The 18323-nt window shown below is 42.0% G+C and overlaps 1 protein-coding gene across 4 annotated transcripts in view; it reads left to right on the top strand.

Moving 5' to 3' along the window:
* snap91a (synaptosome associated protein 91a) overlaps nt 1-18309 on the top strand; it is a 35919-nt gene extending 17610 nt beyond the window's left edge. Inside the window, exons 9-29 of one of the 4 annotated variants that reach the window (XM_026370021.1) lie at nt 2112-2173; nt 2274-2282; nt 2949-2961; nt 3247-3422; nt 3549-3643; nt 4448-4462; nt 4778-4987; nt 6456-6533; nt 8823-9083; nt 10055-10138; nt 10431-10499; nt 10860-10982; nt 11372-11443; nt 11983-12213; nt 14426-14623; nt 14724-14742; nt 15287-15377; nt 15590-15685; nt 15788-15925; nt 16076-16164; nt 16273-18309. In XM_026370021.1, coding sequence (XP_026225806.1) covers nt 2112-2173; nt 2274-2282; nt 2949-2961; nt 3247-3422; nt 3549-3643; nt 4448-4462; nt 4778-4987; nt 6456-6533; nt 8823-9083; nt 10055-10138; nt 10431-10499; nt 10860-10982; nt 11372-11443; nt 11983-12213; nt 14426-14623; nt 14724-14742; nt 15287-15377; nt 15590-15685; nt 15788-15925; nt 16076-16156 — 2121 coding nt within the window. In that variant the 3' untranslated portion in view covers nt 16157-16164; nt 16273-18309. The remainder of the gene's footprint in view (nt 1-2111; nt 2174-2273; nt 2283-2948; nt 2962-3246; nt 3423-3548; nt 3644-4447; nt 4463-4777; nt 4988-6455; nt 6534-8822; nt 9084-10054; nt 10139-10430; nt 10500-10859; nt 10983-11371; nt 11444-11982; nt 12214-14425; nt 14624-14723; nt 14743-15286; nt 15378-15589; nt 15686-15787; nt 15926-16075; nt 16165-16272) is intronic. The other 3 variants (XM_026370022.1, XM_026370024.1, XM_026370023.1) reach the window with 3 other exon arrangements.
* Nucleotides 18310-18323: the final 14 nt, after the last annotated feature.

The following is an 18323-nucleotide window of genomic DNA, read 5'->3' on the forward strand; positions in this document are numbered from 1 at the left end:
TTAAACATCACCTGCTGGTTTAAAGTTGTGTTGGACGGGGGTCAGCATGGACACTATAACCAGTCTGCAGCTATGCACATAGCCCCACACGCAGCCAGCTGTGATGCACTTCTGCTTTCTGACACCTCTCGATCACGGCCAGTATTAAATATTTCGGCGGTTGCGGCTAGCTGTCTGTTCTATTATTATGTTCTGTCTCTGTCTTCTTATCTAACTCGTGGCATAAACACAATTCTGTGTTTTCCTAAAACATCAAACTATCACCCTAAGTAGTTAATGAAGTGTTGTGTTTTGTTGTTTGCTCAGTGAGTGGTATGGTTCAATATTAAATACCAAACCCCACAGAGATGGCATTTAAACTTAATGCCTCTCTGTTCAACAACATGTGTATTACACAGTGGAGTTTCGAGAGCTTTTCCTGACTAGGAACCTTGACATGGACTGTCTGGAAGCAATATTACATTTGTACTGTAGTCCTAGAAATAGTCCAGAATATTCTTGACACCTTAGAGTATCACTAATCTAAGAAATGTAATCTAAGTCCCCGTCTTTATAGCGATAAGGTTCGATTAATGTGTCTATGGGACCAAATTATATCAATCTCCCAGGTCCCGTCAAACTACAGTGGATTAATCTCTGGCCCATCCACCAATTTCTGCTGTCTCCCCTTACAGAAGGTATTACATCAGCACATACAAGACAGAATAATATTCCCATCGGACTGACTTTGTGTTGTTATGTAATCACTCATGTACTGTACGTGCATGCTGTTTTTCAGAGCACTGATGTAGAAATGACTGTGCGGATGCTGGCAGCGTCAGTCATATCACATAATCTTTCAAACACGCAGCGGGCCCGGAGGCCCGATGCCGAGATGGTCGAGCAGCTTTTCCACTGGTCTCCTCAGATGTGAATTACCACCGTATGGGTGTAAACACTGCTGTAATGGAGCTGTTACATCTGTCCTTTGTCTGCAGAGCAGCCGTCTTTGTTCTCAGCACTGAGAACAGACACTTTAAGGTCCCTGGATGATGAATGACTTTCCCATCCTTCTCATTGCCAAGACTAAATATTATCATCCTCTCCGCCCTGTTGGTCTTTCATAGTTTGAGGGATAATAAGCTTGACAGCTTGAAATAAATCGATCTAGGAAATGGAGCAGGGAATTAAGTAAAGTGAATTAGTGACTTATTTCATTGGCTGAATTAGCTTTGACCTCGCTGAATAAGCCTGCTGGGTATTATTGTGGCACCCTTTGTACTGCATGTCAGGAGGTGATAATGGCTGAGCATGCAGCCGTGGATTGTGGTCTTCAGAAACGTTGTTGCGTTCTCTCGATTAACATGTTTTCTGTTGGTGTTTTATCAGACTCTTGTTTTTGTATCCTGCTTTGCAGTTAACTATGCTGATAATAGAAAACTAAATCTAATCTAAAGTAGTTGACAAAAGAGTTCTAATTTGTGTGTTTGGTATTTTATGCATAGAAAAGTTCATTATGAATCAACAAAGCTAAGATTTTAAAACAGAGAATATCTTATGTTACTGCTAAGCTTCTGTACCTGAAAGATTTGAAAACCTGATGCTACAGACTCATTTGATTAGTAGGTAAATAATGTGTTTTAATACCCATCAGCCCAAGTCCAGGATTGTAAAGCCTTTTATTTACCACTACACAAACATGTGATTAGTGAGGAAATGCTGTACTAGTAAAACCATGGACAAATACATAGAGTTGGAGGAAATGTCAAACCGTAATAGTAAAGGTTTTTTTTTCACCAAGAGGAAGCATGTAAACTGGGTTCAGATGTAGAGAATGGGGAATGACGCTGACGTAGCCCTGAACCCAGCGACAGACTGAAGTTAATGCTGGAGGAGTGCATTCAGAGATGAGTGAAGTGTACTTAGGAGTCAGTGCTGTGAAATCAATGTTGATTCGATTACTCTGGAAAACTGCACAAGACAGATGAATATCAAAGCAGTATTAGCAGCATGTAGCTAGGTTAAGAAGCATCATCACAAACTTACATCACTCTTTGGTGTCTCTGACTGTATCGCTCACTGTGCCTAATCCTCCCTGATGGTATCACTAGTCTGTCTTTATCCCTCGGCAGGCCCCGGAAAGTCTTCTGGAGTCCCTGGAGACCCACCTCAACACTCTGGAGGGCAAGAAGCCGTAAGTGGTCAAACATAATTTGAATTGGTGTTTCATTAGTGACAGTACCTGCTCTGGCCTCCTCTCTAACGTGTCATTTCTCTGTCCCCACCGAACTCAGAGAGGATAAGTAAGTATTTACTGTCAGTGGGAACGGAGCTTGTAAATGTTATTTTACCATCATGTGGCAAAATAACAAAACCTTTTGTTCTGTTAGAGTTCAGTTTCAGTGATTCTATAGACTGACATCCCAACATGCAACCTCATATCATTATTGTGTACTGCCGTTTTGTCAAGGTTGCAGCTCTATAGAAAACTTGTTTGTATTTCTGTTATTATATTTTACTCACCTTTTGATACCTAACATACTGTAGTTTGCATCTTTGTTCTCATTGACATACAGTGCTGTTGCTTTTGAACTGCTGTCGTACTGACATATTGAGTTACACTGTAAAGTGCCTCGTGTTTTTTGGCATTATAGAAATTGAACATTGGCGATCTGACCTAGGGCTTTTGCTGCATGCCGCTCCGTCTCATTCACCTCTTACTTTCTGGATGTGGTGTTGAAAAGGAAAGCTTTGTTGGAGTAAAACGGGAGCCGGTGCTGTTACTCAGCAGCGCCATGTGGTTTCATTAATTGCAGATGTTTACTAAATGGAATTGCTCTGAAACGCTGCCTGTCTGAAAAAACCAAAGTGATACTTAAGCTATCACTTTGCCTCCCACCTCAGTAACAGCTCTTTCCAGATGAACATCCTTTAGCTCTTTAACTTATGTGCTGTCTTTGTTTTTGCAGGTCACCTACCAAGGTAAGGTATCATTTATGAAGTGTGTATATAACAATAATAGCCGTTACTTATATAGCGCACTTTTCTATGCCAGTGCACATTAACTGAAGCCTTACAGAGCAGTTAATGAGTGTACGAGTAAAAAAGTAAATGGAATAATTCACTGTTTAACTTCACCCGAAACAGTTACTACTCCTAACAAGTGGCGATTCATTGCGAATCCATGTGTTTTAAAAGCTGTTGGATCACACCAGCTTACATAATCGTGTTGGTCACCACATTAACGGGGTTCTTTCTCTGTGGCAGGATGCAACGGCCAACAACAGCTCACCAGCTGCTGGTGCTGCTGCTGGTGCTGCTGCTGCACCGCCGGCCAAGCCTGCGCCTCCAGCGCCCCCTGCTCGCCCCGGGCCGCCTGCCAAACCCCCTCCGCCCTCTGTCACCCCCACTGCGCTGGCCCCCACCTCCACCACTACCAGCAAGTGAGAGTCACAAAAGAATATGACAGTGTTTCGACTGAGCTGCATCGATATCTGTGCATCATATTACATTACAAATGGATTCCCTCTGTCAACATCAGCCTCTCTTCTCTTCTTTTCTGCGTTTAGCGCCCTTGATGATGGTTTTCTGTTGGATCTAGATCCCATTGCCTCCTCCTCGGCACGGGGTGGTGCAACGACTTCTTCTACAACTGGATGGGGAGGTGAGAATTGTCTGCACCTCGTGTGCAGTCAGAGATCCAGAAAAAGGATCTGACTCTGACAGCTGGTGTTCGAGGACGTGTTGTAGTCTGTTACAGCTAGAACAAAAAATACAAAGATCTTTCTACAGTTGAATGCAACAGACTCAAAATAAAGTCTATTGAAAGTATATGGAATTACCTAAACTTGAATCTAGTTACAAAAATCAGCAAATGGCAAAACATATTTAATTGACTTCAGTTCCATCTTATTCTAATGGACCGTGCTGATGTTTCCGTGTTTCATGCCATTAACTTCAAATCCTTCTTCTTGACTTTACTGTGGACCATTTTCCAAAGCATACAGTGTGTGGAGGTCATTGCAGAGTGGTTTTAATACCATAGTAAAATTAATGGAAACCAATTGCTGCGTAGAAAATCAATTTTAAAAGCTATTGTATGCTTTGTGTAATGGTTGATATCAAATATGTACAGTTGGTTGTAAATGAGCTGAAACAAACACACTTAGAATGACTCCTTATAGTCAAATAGACATGTTGTGCCCTCTGTGGTGTTTTTTCTTTGACAGTGTGGAACATGTAGTGGTTTAAATTACAGGACATTGCCATTATGAAGCTGCTGCTGCTGCTTCTCTTTAGCGTCCTGGTTTTTCTTCATAATAATCCTCTTGTATAATGCTGTTTCAGCTGAAATATTGATGAATTTCATCCACACGTATTAAGTTCAGTTTGAAATCAAATCTCTTCTGTTTACTCTGCCATTCATTCTTCCTCACTGTTCTCTCTCCATTTTTTTGTCTTTGTGCAGATCTCTTGGCTGGGGGTGAGTAGACACTACTCAGCTACAGAAAGAATAAGAGACATGCCTGCAGGCATTTGATTTTTCACTCGCCAGCTTGGCTTTCTACCTAAAGTTCTCTGTCATTTTTGTGTCAAGCTGTGTTGCAGAGCAAACGGATGCTTTTTCACCTTTAGCATCCAAATCCTCTTTATAAATGTCTTACCACACACCGTCTGTATTTTCAGTCACTTTGAGCTGCTGTCTTCCTACTGTCTCCTCTTTTCTCCTCTGCTATGTCTCTCTTTTGGGCTTTTTGACTGGGTTGTGGCATTTGGATTACGGGGTTTATCGGCATAGCAGCTCCAGCTGCCGCTGATGGAGCCTCTGAAGCTCTCCTGGCGGAGGGACAGTCAGCTGGTGCTGGTGCTGCTGTCACTGCTCCCTCTGCAGCTGCTGCTCCCGCAGCCGCTATTGCTACCCCTGCCACTGCTGCCACGCCGGCTCCTGCCACGCTGCCTGTCTCAGCTCCTGCCACCACCTCAGCCAGCGACATGGACCTTTTTGGAGGTCAGTGTGGTCCTAGGATAGGCTATAGACCAGGATACACTAAATGGTGGTTTTCCTTCTTGTTTTCAACCAGTCATCAATAAACATTTACTGATAGCTTTACTTGTGAATAAAGTTGTTTTTCAGGGGGTTGGAATTTCACTGTCACTCCATAAACTATGTAGTGCATCAAGTCATATATTAATGAGGACTGCTACATCATCAAACCACAAAAGATCTGCAGGCTTTTGTCCCATCAGACGATTCACATTCACATGATTTATGTGAGAATCAGATTTAGAAATAAGTTTTAATTTAATATAAAATTTAAACTGTGTTGTTTAACCCCAGTTTTTGCTTCCTTCTGTTATCATTACATTTGAGTCCTGGAGCTAAACATCTGATTTTTTTTCCAAAACAGAATTATCCAAAATAATTTCTACAACATGCAGCACTATTTTTAAAAAACAAAACAAAAAAAAAAAACACATAATCCAGATTATTAGCAAAGTTTCTCAGAATTCTATAAATATCTTTAGACGTGTCGTAGTATGTATGCATGTTGTATTTATCTCAAACTCAGGTGCTTAGGGTTGTGACTCACATGTGATGGCGTTCTACCTCTAAAGTTTTATAATGAATTTACAGTCTTCTTTGTTACTGCCATGCACACTAATGTGCTGACATGATGTCGGGATTTCACACATGATGTTTTGTGTCGAACGCAGTCGAGCAAAACACAGTACCTACATACCATTTGTGACACAAGCCAAACATATGAGCCACCTCAGTGGAGGACTTGCTTTCCTCTGAGTTTATTCAAAGCTGTGCAGCTGGCACGCAGAACACTAATGTCCTTACACATTAATATGTTTTAAACATTCACAAACTCGATGCAAAGCAATCAATCTGCTGTTGTGACTCATCGTTTTGGGATTTTTTACTGTGTGCTGTTTTTGTTGCTCAACCCTAATGGTTTTCTCACTAATGGCTTACTAACAGATTCATAAATATGTCAAGAGGATGAGTATCTAGGCTTTAGTTAATATATTGGTTGTCTTTCTAATAGCCCCAGTCTTAACACACCATAATCTACTGAAATGAGCCAATTGAGCACCTTAGTCGAAGAGACTCTGTTTCATTCATCCCTAAACTTGACATTTTCCCTCTTGTCACAGAGTACAGTAACTTGTGACAACTTGCCTCATTTCACAAACCTGCACAGGCTGTGCGTCCACTGAATGCAGCATTATGCAGCCCTCTGAATCTCATTATGTGACCGATGTTATAATCAGATCGATCACTGCGCCAATCGGGCTGCATATTTCTTGTATTCTCTGCTTTTTCCTGATGCTGACCTCTCATTTTTTGTTTCCTGTCCATTTCATCTGTTTACTCATCTTTCGTTCTTTACACCCATGTGTCTGTCGGTGTGTTGGCCCGGGTGCTATGTTTTGTGTTCTGGCTGTTTTCGTCTGCAATACCATAGATGCGTTTGCACCTTCCCCAGGAGATGGTCCTGCTGCCGCGGCCGTGGGCCCCGCTGCTGATGCGTTTGGTGGATCTGGTGGGTGACGAAACAGTCTTTAGTGCGAGTGTGAGTGTGAATGTGAGAACTGGTGTTGCTTTTATTATACACTGCCTGTCCAAAAAAAAAGGCACTACCTGGACTAAACTAAGCAAATCCCAATGGATAATTACTGCATGGAGGATTATGTTTCAGCTGGCAACAAGTTATTGAAACTGATGCAGTAAGTAGCTTCTTTTTTGTTAAACAACCATGTTGGAAGACACATCCTGTGGTGGTAGGAAAGATATTAATCAGTTTCAGAAGAGTCAAATTATTGGCATGAATCAAGCAAAGAAAACATCTGAGGAGATCGACGAAACTACTAAAACTGGGTTAAGAACTGTCCAACGCATTATTGAAAACTGGAGGGATAGTGGGGAACCATCAACTTCAAGAAAGAAATCTTGAAAGATTGTTATCGGCGTTTACTTAAACATTTGGTGACATCAAATTGTAGAAAAACAACAGTAGAGCTATGTTTAGTAGTGAAAGTACGAGCATAATACAAAAGGAACTCAGGGGGTTGGGACTGAACAGCTGTGTAGCCTTCAGAAAACCAGTCAGTGAGGCAAATCAGAAAAAAGGCTTCGATTTGCAAGAGAGCATAAAGACTCTGGAGCAATGGAAGGAGGTCATGTGGTCTGATGAGTCCAGATTCAGCCTGTTCCAGAGTGATGGACGCATCAGGGTAAGAAGAGAAGTGGGTGAAGTGATGCTCTCATCATGCCTAGCTGCTACCCTAAAGTGGGGGCAGTGCTATGATCTGGAGTTGCTGCAGTTGATCAGGTCTAGGTTCAGCAACATTATGTACTCAAAGAATGAGGTCAGCTGACTACAGGAATATACTGAATGACCAGGTTATTTTTTCTTCCCTGATGGATTTCAAGATGACAATACCAGGATTCATCAGGCTCAAATTGTGAAAGACTGGTTCAGGGAGCATGACTCACTTCATTTTCACACGTGGACTGGCCACCACAGAGTCCAGACCTTCACCCTATTGAGAATCTTTGGCATTGATGTGAAGACTTTGCACAGCCGTCCGACTCTCCCATCATTAATATGAGGTCTTGGTGAAAAATTAAATCAGCTCTGGCTGGGAATAAATGTTGTGACATTGCAGAAGCTTATTGAAACAGTGCCATGGTGAACGGATGTAATTAAACCTAAAGGCGGTCCAACAAAATATTAGAGTGGTCCTTCCTTCTTTTTTTTTTTTTTTTTGGATGGGCATTGTATTATTATGCTTCTGCTTCCATAGGAGACAGTAGAACAACCGTGCCCTCAGGGACTACTGTCTCACCCCAAATCCTGCTCTAATATCCCAGTCATGGACCCTCTCCTCCCTCATCTCGACTACTCTTCTCCTAATATTCACCCAGTGAATACTACAGTAAAAAGCTGTGCAGCTGCCAACTACACTGTTCTTTACTAACGAATAACATGTTTTCTGATACTGGACCCAAACTTGACCTCCTGTAATCAGTGTAAAATAGACAGTCTGTGGTTTAAATATAATAAGACACCAAAACACACCACAATGCTTTGTAACACTGGAGAGTTAGCGCAGTGGAAACACCTTTATTTTCCATTGTAATGATATTTCTGTAAATTCACATTAATGTACAAAGTATAAATTCAATTTAATTTCTCAATTTTCTATATTGTATTGTTTTATAGAAGAAAAATCAAACTGTAAAACGCTACACTGACAGATTTCAGCCTCCTAGTCTTGTTTTCATTTGGTAACTTGGAAGTGTGAAGAATTACACAAATGCTTTGGTAGAAAAAAAGAGTTGAATAGATGATTGGTTACTTGATGCCAACTACCAAATGGTTGGAAAGGTTTTTACAGAGATTTTCTTCTTTCAATTAATTTTGCCACTTCATGGAACAGTGAGAACATAATTAACTGAATGGCCAGTTTGTGTTTTAGTTGTGGTCTGGGTGAGTAATAAGTGGATACCACTGATTTTAGTCACTGTTATCTAAGGGAGTGGGTCTAAAAAGCACTTTCTTTGATCACAAGTCTCTTGTTTAACATCTTGTTTGTCATTTAGTCAACAATACATCAGTGAGACATGAGAGGTGATTTGGGTATTCTCATAAAAAGGCCAGTAACTCAAGCTGACTCTGTCTTGCCTCACAAATATGCTTTTTACAGTGCTTGTTGTTTTAACAACCCCTCAATTCCCCGTTTCCCATCCACCCATCACCCCCCCTCCCCTTCTTCTCTAATCATACCCCGACTGCTCAACACCTCAACCCCTGCTGCTCTTCCTGAAGACCCCTTCGCTACAACGGAGGGGAGTGCAGACATTGCTCCAGAGCTGGACCTGTTCGCTATGAGGCCCACCGACACGGGGCCCGCTGCCGCTGTCACCCCTCCCACCTCTAGCGAGGCGCCGACCACCGTTGCCCCCATCGCTGCCCCTGCTGCCCCCACCCCTTCTTCCACCACCACCACCACCACCACTACCACTACTACTACCACCGACACCACCACCACAGAGTCTGCAGCCGCCCCGACTCTAGATATCTTTGGTGGTAAAGTTCTCTCGCTCTCATTATGCATCTCACTACATTGCTTTGCATTATGACTGATGATGATGATGATGATGATGATGATGACAGTTTTGATAACGATGACGACTGTGTTGTTCTTGCTAGTGATGATGATGATTCCAGTAGTGACAATGATAACTTCTCCCAGTCCCTACATTTCAGATTTGTTTTTCTATTTTCCATAATGAATCAACTTAATCAAACATGTTGACCTCCTCTGTGACAGTGAAACATTTTTTAAAGAGTCACTATGATCTTAGTTGTGTACGCTGCTTTTGAATGAGAAACCGTGGGCACCCGAATCTTGGTGTTAATTGGATCTCTGAACAACAGAGGGGGCTCAGTGTGTTTTGATTATTAACCTTCTACTAACAAGTAGTCAAACTAAACCAGTTTCTCCTCTTGCTTGTGACCAGTGTTTTAGATTAACAGTCTACTTGAGAATGCTCTATTGTAGCGTATGCACTTAAGTTAAAAGGGAATATTGCTCAATTTCAATGCTGGAGACGACGTCCAATAAAGATTAGCACAAAAACTGGGGCCATGTGACATAGGTTGATAGATTTCCTCTAGTGCTATAACTACAGTAGGTATATTTGGGTGCAGTATTAGGAAGCTGACAGTAGCACAGCTGAAGGCACCACTGTCTCTTCATACAGCATCATACAGCAACGCCTCAGTCACTGTTCTATTCTGATTTGATTTCTGATGTTATTTTAGAAAGGGACTATTACAAATAGAATTGAAATGTGTTTGTTTTGCTGCTGCAATTTGGCAATATCCCCCTTTTAACTCTTGCACTGTTTCATTCTGCATCGCACTGGACAAATACACAGCAGCCTGTTTAGAAAAAAATACAGTACTCTCTGCTTTCCCTCATCTCTCTTCTTAACTCTTCATTGCACTGGACTTGTAATCTGAATGTACATATGATTGTGTGTCCTTGTTCTTAGATATGTTTGATTCTATGCCTGAGCAAAGCCCCACCACAGAATCCAAAGCTGCTACCACTCCTAGCGTAGACCTTTTTGGTGCAGGTACAGGAGTTGATATCCATTTCTCTCTGTGTGGAACCTCTTCATTTCCTCTGGTTTCCATACGTCCACTCCTCTGTCAGCAGTTTTTTTCCCCACGCGTCTTTGGTTTGTCCCCCATAGTGGTATGAGAACTGTGCATGTACCCACCTGTGACGTCCTGGGTTGTCGTTGTGGCTGCTTTCTATCTATGCTGTGTCTTTCTATCTGCCACGCTAATGCTTTTCTTTGCTTCCCGACCTCCACGACTTTCTTCTTTCTCGTGTTCTGCCTCTTGCTTGCGTTGGTAAATTAGACCTCCCTGCTGTTTCACGCGGTCCCTCTCCTTTGCCCGAGCCGGCTCCGGCTGGAGACATTGTGACGGGTGAGTTGAGCTGCTTTACATTTACTGCATCACTGTTTTCCATTCCTTTTTTATGAAGAGTGCAGCCAGACTTGACTTCAGACAATTTTTTTGCATGGTGCTGGTGTCTGCCAGTCCTATACTTCTAAATGGTGCACGCTTCAAGGATGTGGATACACAGTAAAGATGCAGGGATGCTTGCTTCCTTCTCCTGCTTCTCTTATGCATGTCTGCTGTAGCCTTTTAGAACAGGCAGGATGACAGTGCATGACCAGAGCATTCTCTCCCTGGAAATAATGAAATAATGTCACTGACAAATGTCGTAATTTTACAGTAATTCAATACCATCCTGCTTCTGTCTCTGCCTATCGGTCTGTTCAGACTCGTTTACATCTCCAGCTCCTGCTGCAACTACTCCTGCTGCAACTGCTCCTGCTGCAGCTCCCGTCCCAGAGACGTCCTCTCCACCCAAAGCAGAGCTGGCGCCAGTTATTGACTTGCTGGGTACTGCACCTCCCAATGCACTTTGATGTGACGTGCTGTGTAAAATGTACAATTCAGCTGACATTTGTATATTGCACTTCACTCTTTTTCATTATTGCTGAGTTGTCAGAGTAAGTTCTCAGACAATTGTTGGAGTATTGTTGAAGCTGATATTGTATTGATGATGTATTGATAGACTGTAGGTAAGACTTCCATTCCTCTCAGGCCTCTCATCTCCTCTTATCATCCACAGTTTATTTGTATTAAGACAGTCTAATATCCTACATTCATCGAGTTAGCCAGTGTTCTCTGTCTTACTGTCTCCTACCCCTCACTATGTCTCAGTTTGTGGTCCAGGGCTGACCTCTCACCCCTTTCTGCCCTCCATGCTGCCCTGTGGATAACTTCAGACTCCTTTGGCAGTCCCGTGAAAGAGACGCCGAGCTCTGCTCCTGGAGGACCTGGAGAAGACTTGCTGGGAGGTTAGACTCCCCTTACTGTTACACCTAAGTGTGTTATGCAAATGGTGGTTCAATTGGAAAGGCTGACCGTACCAGCAAATCTTGCCAAAAGGTTTTATGTTGATAAATTGTGGAAATGTTTTTAGCTGATTGAAAAATGATGCAGCAAATATTGATGGAGATACATTTGCTAATTTAGTAGTGACACATACTTGGCAGGACTTATTGAATTAACTACACAGCAGTTTCAAAGTGGCTTTAGACTTATTTTGAAATGTGTGTAAAATGTTTGCTTGCTGTAGCTTCCAAGCATCGTCATAGCCAGATGTCTCATCCATCTTATTTCCCCCACCACGGCTTTGTACATTAGAGAATATGTCATTTTCAACTCTTGCACATCCTTCTTGCACCAAATGGCGCTATTGGTGAATATACCTTCAGTCTTCAACCTGCTCGTCGTGATAAATGATACTACCTTTACATGGAGACCATACCCATCTGTGTACATTAGCATATCTTAACATTTTTTATACTTTAACTGGGCTATCCAAATGCTACAGGCCTGATGTCCCCCACCCTGGCCCCCACTGCCGCCCCAGCTTTGGCTCCCTTAGCTCCAGCTTCAGTGCAGAATGACCTCCTGGAGTCGGGTTTTGACGCACTGGGCTCGCTGCCTTCTCCAACTCCACCAGTACCTGCTGCAGCTACAGCAGTGCCCATAGTGTCAGCTGCAGCAGCACCAGAGCAGGCGACTCCCACACCAGCGCCCTCTGGTGGCTTTGATGCTTCAAGTAAGTGCATCATAATGTGGTGGAAAGGATTTGTTTTCATTCAGTTTTGTATCAGTTTCTGTTTCATGCTCTTTCTTGTGTGGAATGTGAACAGTTAAAACATTATCCTTCTTATATCCATATTTGCTTAGATCTTCTGCTTGGTTTGCATTAGTTCCTGGCCTGCTTTATTAAAACTGTGCTATATTAACAACAGCCATAGTTGTTCCTGCTGAGCGCCTGAATACTGCATGAATGGCACACTGATATAGCTGCTGTCACCGTCCCCCTGATGTCAAACTGTTGTTTCTGCTGACTGCTTAACTCCTCAGCACTGCTGCCTATTTCGCAATGATTTTTTTCTTCTCTTTCTCTCTTCTCTCGAATGTCTCCCACTTTCAAATGCTGTGCTATCATCGCCTCCTGCCCCGTCTCCACAAACTTCATTTTTCTCTCTTTCTGTATACTACCATTCCTTCTTTGTTTCTGCTCCACACCTCCACTGTATTGCTTCATTTTTATCTCCCTCTTCACCCCTACCCTTATCCCCTCCACTTCACTGGGTCATTGCTTGCTTCTTCTAATCTGTAATTGGTGAGTTCAACTCCGCAGTGCATTGCAGTATGTGCAGTTTGAGCAAGTCTGCATCTATTCAGGATATTTCTGTTTTTGCATGTTGAAAATGGCTCCTGTTTGTCTCTTGCATGAGACGCAGTGAACAGTTATTTATGTTTGTACAAATGCATCTTTATTTTCCTCAGTCTTTTAGAGCAGTAGCTCTGATAATAACCACATGCCATCAAGGCCTAAGTCTCTCTGCAGTGGTGTTCGTTTTAATTTTGATGGCTACCGCAACGCCTTGTAATGATAGACTTTTTCAAGTTGACCATTAAACTGCATAACATGATGTTGTAAAAACCCTTTTTTCTTTGGCTGCTGCAGAGGTTAGAAGCATGAAAAGAAAACCAAAGAATCCTGCACACTGTCCGCTATTTGAACTCACTTTATCAATATGTTATTTTGGTCCTCGGATCTTAATCAAGGAAAAACTCAGACTGAACAGACCAACAGCACCATGGAAACAGCATCATATACTGTACACCGTATAACCCGTCAGTCAGAGGACGTCAGCAGCTCGTTCCTTCCAGCAGCACAACACTATGCCCTTGCCACCAGACTTTATGATTTGCAAGAAAATTTAAAAATTTACTTTAAACTATTCATGAAACTTTTCTAGTTAGTATTTGTTAGAGGTACATTAAGTGCTGCTTTGTCTGTAGTTACGCTACATAAATAAAACATCTTCCACACAAATTGTAGAAGCTTGTTAGCTAGACCCTGCAAAAGCTTCTAAAATAAATATAATTGTACAAACCTAGTTCATCCATTAGTGCAACTTGTACCTCAGGGGACATTTCTGCAGTTGTGAGGTGCATAGTAGCATAGTAGTGTTTTTGATTAGATTTTAAGCAGAAAGAAATCTTTGCATGTTGAATCAGCCTCATCAACGGATAGTGTGCATGAGAAGTAGCTGGCAAGTGAGTGGAGATGTTTAAACTTTTAGCTACTAGGTAAAGTAAATTAGATAAAGAGTTGAAATATTTATCTATAAAATAATGGTCAGATGGTTCGAAACACTAGTTAAAATAGTTGAGGTTTAAATAGTTAAAGGTTATGGATAAATGGTTGTACTGGATAAAAGTAACAGGCACTGTGAACAGTTAGAAGGACTAATAGAAACATATAAATGTAAACGTAGTGAGGATAAACTTGATGAAGGTTCATTGAGTTCATGTGATTGGGTTGTGGGGGTACATGAGAAGGTTGCAGGCCACTTTTTAAATACAATACGTACTTCCTCATTCAACTTTTAACAACACACTGTTTTGACAGCGTTTAATAAAAATCTGCAAAGTCTTTAACCTTGATGACACCTGGTTCAAAACCAGCACTTTATTTCAAAACCACATGTTTCTGTACCTGATGTGTGACTTCTTTGGCTGAGCCACCAGCTGAGTGACTGTCCAGTAGTCCCTATGAATGCTCAAATATCTTTACACCTGTAGTGTAATGTGCATGTGGTGCACAGCCGACTATTGATTTTGCCACAGCTCTGTTGTCCCTCTCCCTGTACCGTCCACCCTCTGCTTGTGTTGTAGCCAGATTATGGATTTGCATGTTGGTAACCTGTGTTGTTTCTCTGATGTTCCTCCATTCCCACCCTCTACCTAAGTGTTTGGTGGGTTAGGTGACTTGCTGATGCCCGCCGTAACGCCCCAGAGCACCGGGGGCAGCACTGCTGGAAGCACAGCTGGAAGCATGGGGACTCCTGTTGGATTGGGAGGCATTGCAGCTGCTCCTCCCGCCACTCCACCTGCTACCAAAACCATTGGGGGAGATCTTGACTCGTCACTGGCCAACCTGATTGGAGGTAGATACCAGCTTTTCAGACCTGAGCTCAACCATTTCTGTTTATAGTAGATACATAAAGAGAAAGTTCACTTGTTTTTTTCTTTCTTTCTTCCCCTCAGACCTCGGAGTAAAGAAAAAGTAAGTTTGTTTTTAAAATGTGAATTTTATGGATGCATAATGCGTGTGTTGGCTTAAGCATGTATGCATGGCTCTCATACAGACGTGACAAAATTGTTGGTACACTTATACGTTAAACAAAGGAAAGCCCACAGTGGTCTGTGGCCTTCCAAAAGTCCTGATCTAAATCCTGTTAAACACCTGTCGAAAGAGCTGAAACATCTGGAGACAGCTGGAAGTTAAGGGTACCATCATTTTTGTCCAGGCCAGTTTCATTAGTTATTTTATTTTAAGAAACTGTTTGACCAGATTTCATTATGAGCTGCTTAGTTTTAGTTTTTAGTTTGCATCTGTCTAGAATGTAGTGTTGAGTTCAGCTTTAAGAATCTGGGTTTATTAAATCATAACCATCAATGTAGTGCTGGATGTTTTACCATCCTGACAAAATTATACACAAATATTCAGAAATGCATGTTACAGCAGCAGTTTGAATTGAATTCATTAGGGCTTCCTGAGAATACAACTTACGTCTTATTTTGTGGATTGTGTGTTTGATCTCTTTCAGAGACCCACAGAGTGAGAAGAAACTGACTGGAGGGGCCAACTGGACACCACAGGTGGCCCCCACAAGTTGGGGTACACCAGGAGCGCCCATGGTAAGAACAACATAACCTCTTCCAACACAAGATCACAGTTCAACTAAAAGCAGTTTTATTTCTGCAAACTGATTTTATACCTGTGCTGTTGCCTCAGACTCAGAATACTGTACATAGCTATACAAACTGGTTTCTAAGTTGCCCTGTGATGTATCATTATGGTTTATGGGACGTACAAGTTGGGCTGATGTGACCACTGTCCGTCTCCTCAGGCTGCTGCCGCCCCTGGAGCTCCTGGGGCGCCAGGAGCGGCTCCACCTGCTGGAGCCATGGTGCCACCCCTGAGTGCTCAGCCTGGCTTTGGCATGGTGAGCTTTATGAAATCTCTAGTGTGCAAATAAATATTTCGAACACAAGGCTACTGCTGATTATTTTACCCATCCTAATGTACTGTGCTCTCCCTGCCTCAGCAGCCTCCAGCAGCAGGGCCAGGAGCTCCCATGATGCAGCCCATGATGGGCCAGCCTATGATGGGACAGCCAATGATGAGACCTCCCTTCACAGGGGTGGCTGGAGCTGTACCCGGAGCCACAGCACCAGGGGCACCGGTAACAAACCACACACACTAAATCTGTGCACAAAAGCTCATTAGGTTACACATGCACACATTAAAGCTGTTGTACCTTCATACATTAGTAGGGTATGTCACCACTTTGCTTTTATCATGAAGCTCTGTTTTTTTTTTTCTTCATTTCTAGATTTCTCCAGCACCTACAAGCCAGAGTCCCAAGAAGCCCAAGGACCCTCTGGCAGAACTTGACCTCAAGGACTTCTTATAACGCCCCAGGTAGGAGGAACATTCCTGTTGTAATGATTGTTACATCCTAGCTGATGATACGTTATTTAATCTATTTGCCGCGACAAGGCATTACAGTGTCTGTTTCTTGTCTTCCAGCTTCTTTCTTCTCCAGTGCAGGGCCCTCTCGACTTTTACCTGGTGTCAGTCAACATCTCCGGATGCCAGCGATTTCCAGCTACTCAACCTTACAAGAGCCTCTTTCCTCCACCCTGCCCATCAACAACCCCACCTTTCTCCTGTGTGATGTCGTAGCACAAACTGTGAAAGTGAACCATAGCGGATTACATATATAAATATATGAGGAAAAAAAACAAACAAACAAACAAAAAAAAAAACAAAAATGTGTGCTCATGTCGATGTACTAATCTTTTGTCTAAACAAAACCACAAAACCCTGACAAAAAAAAAAAGTCCACAAAAGTAAGTGAGAGCAAGTGAAGGCGTACGTGTTTAGATTCCTTTCTAGTGTTGAGTTGAATGATTGACGTGTATTGGTTTCCTAAGCTCCGCTCACCGTCCACATATTTGTCCCCTGCCTCCTTGTGAAGAGGGAGGAGCTCTTCTTTGTGCCACTCTGATTGGATGGGGGTGGTAAACGAAGCCCTGGTAGATTTTCAGAGAAACATGTTGTGTGTTGTTTACAGAGAGGTCCTCTTTGATGTACATAGATTTCTCTAGTGAGGATTATGTCTCTTGATGTATGTCTGTTAAAGAGAAATATAAATGTGAATCTGACATGAAGTTGTAAGAAGTCGTGTGAGTATCCTTCTATTTCCCGTCATCATTAGAAAGTATTTGGAAACAAATATGACAACTGCTACTGTATATTAAGAAACAACTTCTACAGGCTCTTCAATCATACAAGACCAGCAAGTGATCCCTTTTTCTTTTTTTTTTTTTTTTGTATTGTTTAGTTTCTTTTTTAACTCGTGGCTTATTTTTCTATGTTGTCTTCTTGTTCTATGTTATTTACATGCGCTGTTTCTTTTAGAATAATCCTTTAGTCTGCTGTTCATATTTGCTGGCATTACTATTAAAGAACATATCTCACAACGTAGTTGCAGAGAGAAGGCTCGACTTATTCATCATAGAGGTGACAGTCCTGAAATATAACTGTACAACCGTCTGTGTCTACCTGCAGTTGTAACATTTCCCTCTTGCCTGTGCTTTCATTTATAATGTTAAACCCGGTCACTAGGTTTATTTTACATTACGGTTATTTTGTGTTTAATAAGCTATTTCATTGCCATGCCCAACTCTATGTTCTGGGTTTTATAGTTGAAATCAAATCACCAGTGCATCTCTGTACCTGATAACAAAGAATAGCACATAAGCAATGTGGTCCACCAGCAGGAAGGAGTTATGTGGATTTTCTTGCTCTGCACTGTGACCAGAAAAGGCCATAATAAAAATTCCTAGTCAGGATCAAGTTAAAGGTGCCCTGTCAAGTTATCCTCTCATTGTCTCATTATAAAAATCAGGGGCCCAGACACCTCTAGGCACCTTTAATTTCTGTGTTATTAGTCTAGTAGACTCAGTGCTGTTGGACTAAATCTAGTTAAAACGTCACTGCTGCTTTCAAAGTTTCAATCACATTAAGTTATTCGAACAAATTACTTAAATTAAAACCATTCATCTAATTTGGTCACTTGAAAAAACATAAATAGATTTGAAGAAATAAAATTAGCTTTGATTGCTGCCAATCATTTGATAGCTGCAGACATTTCTCCTATTCACAGTTGAACTTATGTAATAGTGGATGTGGCCACATGGGAGCAATGAGTACAAATTCCCACTGGAGGTCACTGTCTAATCTATCAACCATGATCTTATTCCCGACAAGCATCTTTACAAAAAGCACTTGTGTTCCTGCTACTGCTCTCAAATGGAATCCGTTTGTGTTCGGTGTTGACGTGTTACGATAGCATAGGACACCTGTCCCCAGTCCTTATACTCTGTTCGTTGTCATTTCAGTGGACCGTTGAAGCAGTGGGTTGTGTCAGCTACGATTTAGGGAAAATAAAGGGAGATTATTAACATTTTTCAAATTGTATTTTTGTTTAGTTGAAAATTTATTTTAGTTATGATGGCCCTCCCCAGTGCATGTAAGCCCTTTGAGATGCAATAAATAAAATGATGGATTAAAGT

The sequence above is a fragment of the Anabas testudineus genome, chromosome 16, assembly GCF_900324465.2.
Source record: "Anabas testudineus chromosome 16, fAnaTes1.2, whole genome shotgun sequence".
Taxonomy (NCBI): Eukaryota; Metazoa; Chordata; class Actinopteri; order Anabantiformes; family Anabantidae; genus Anabas; species Anabas testudineus.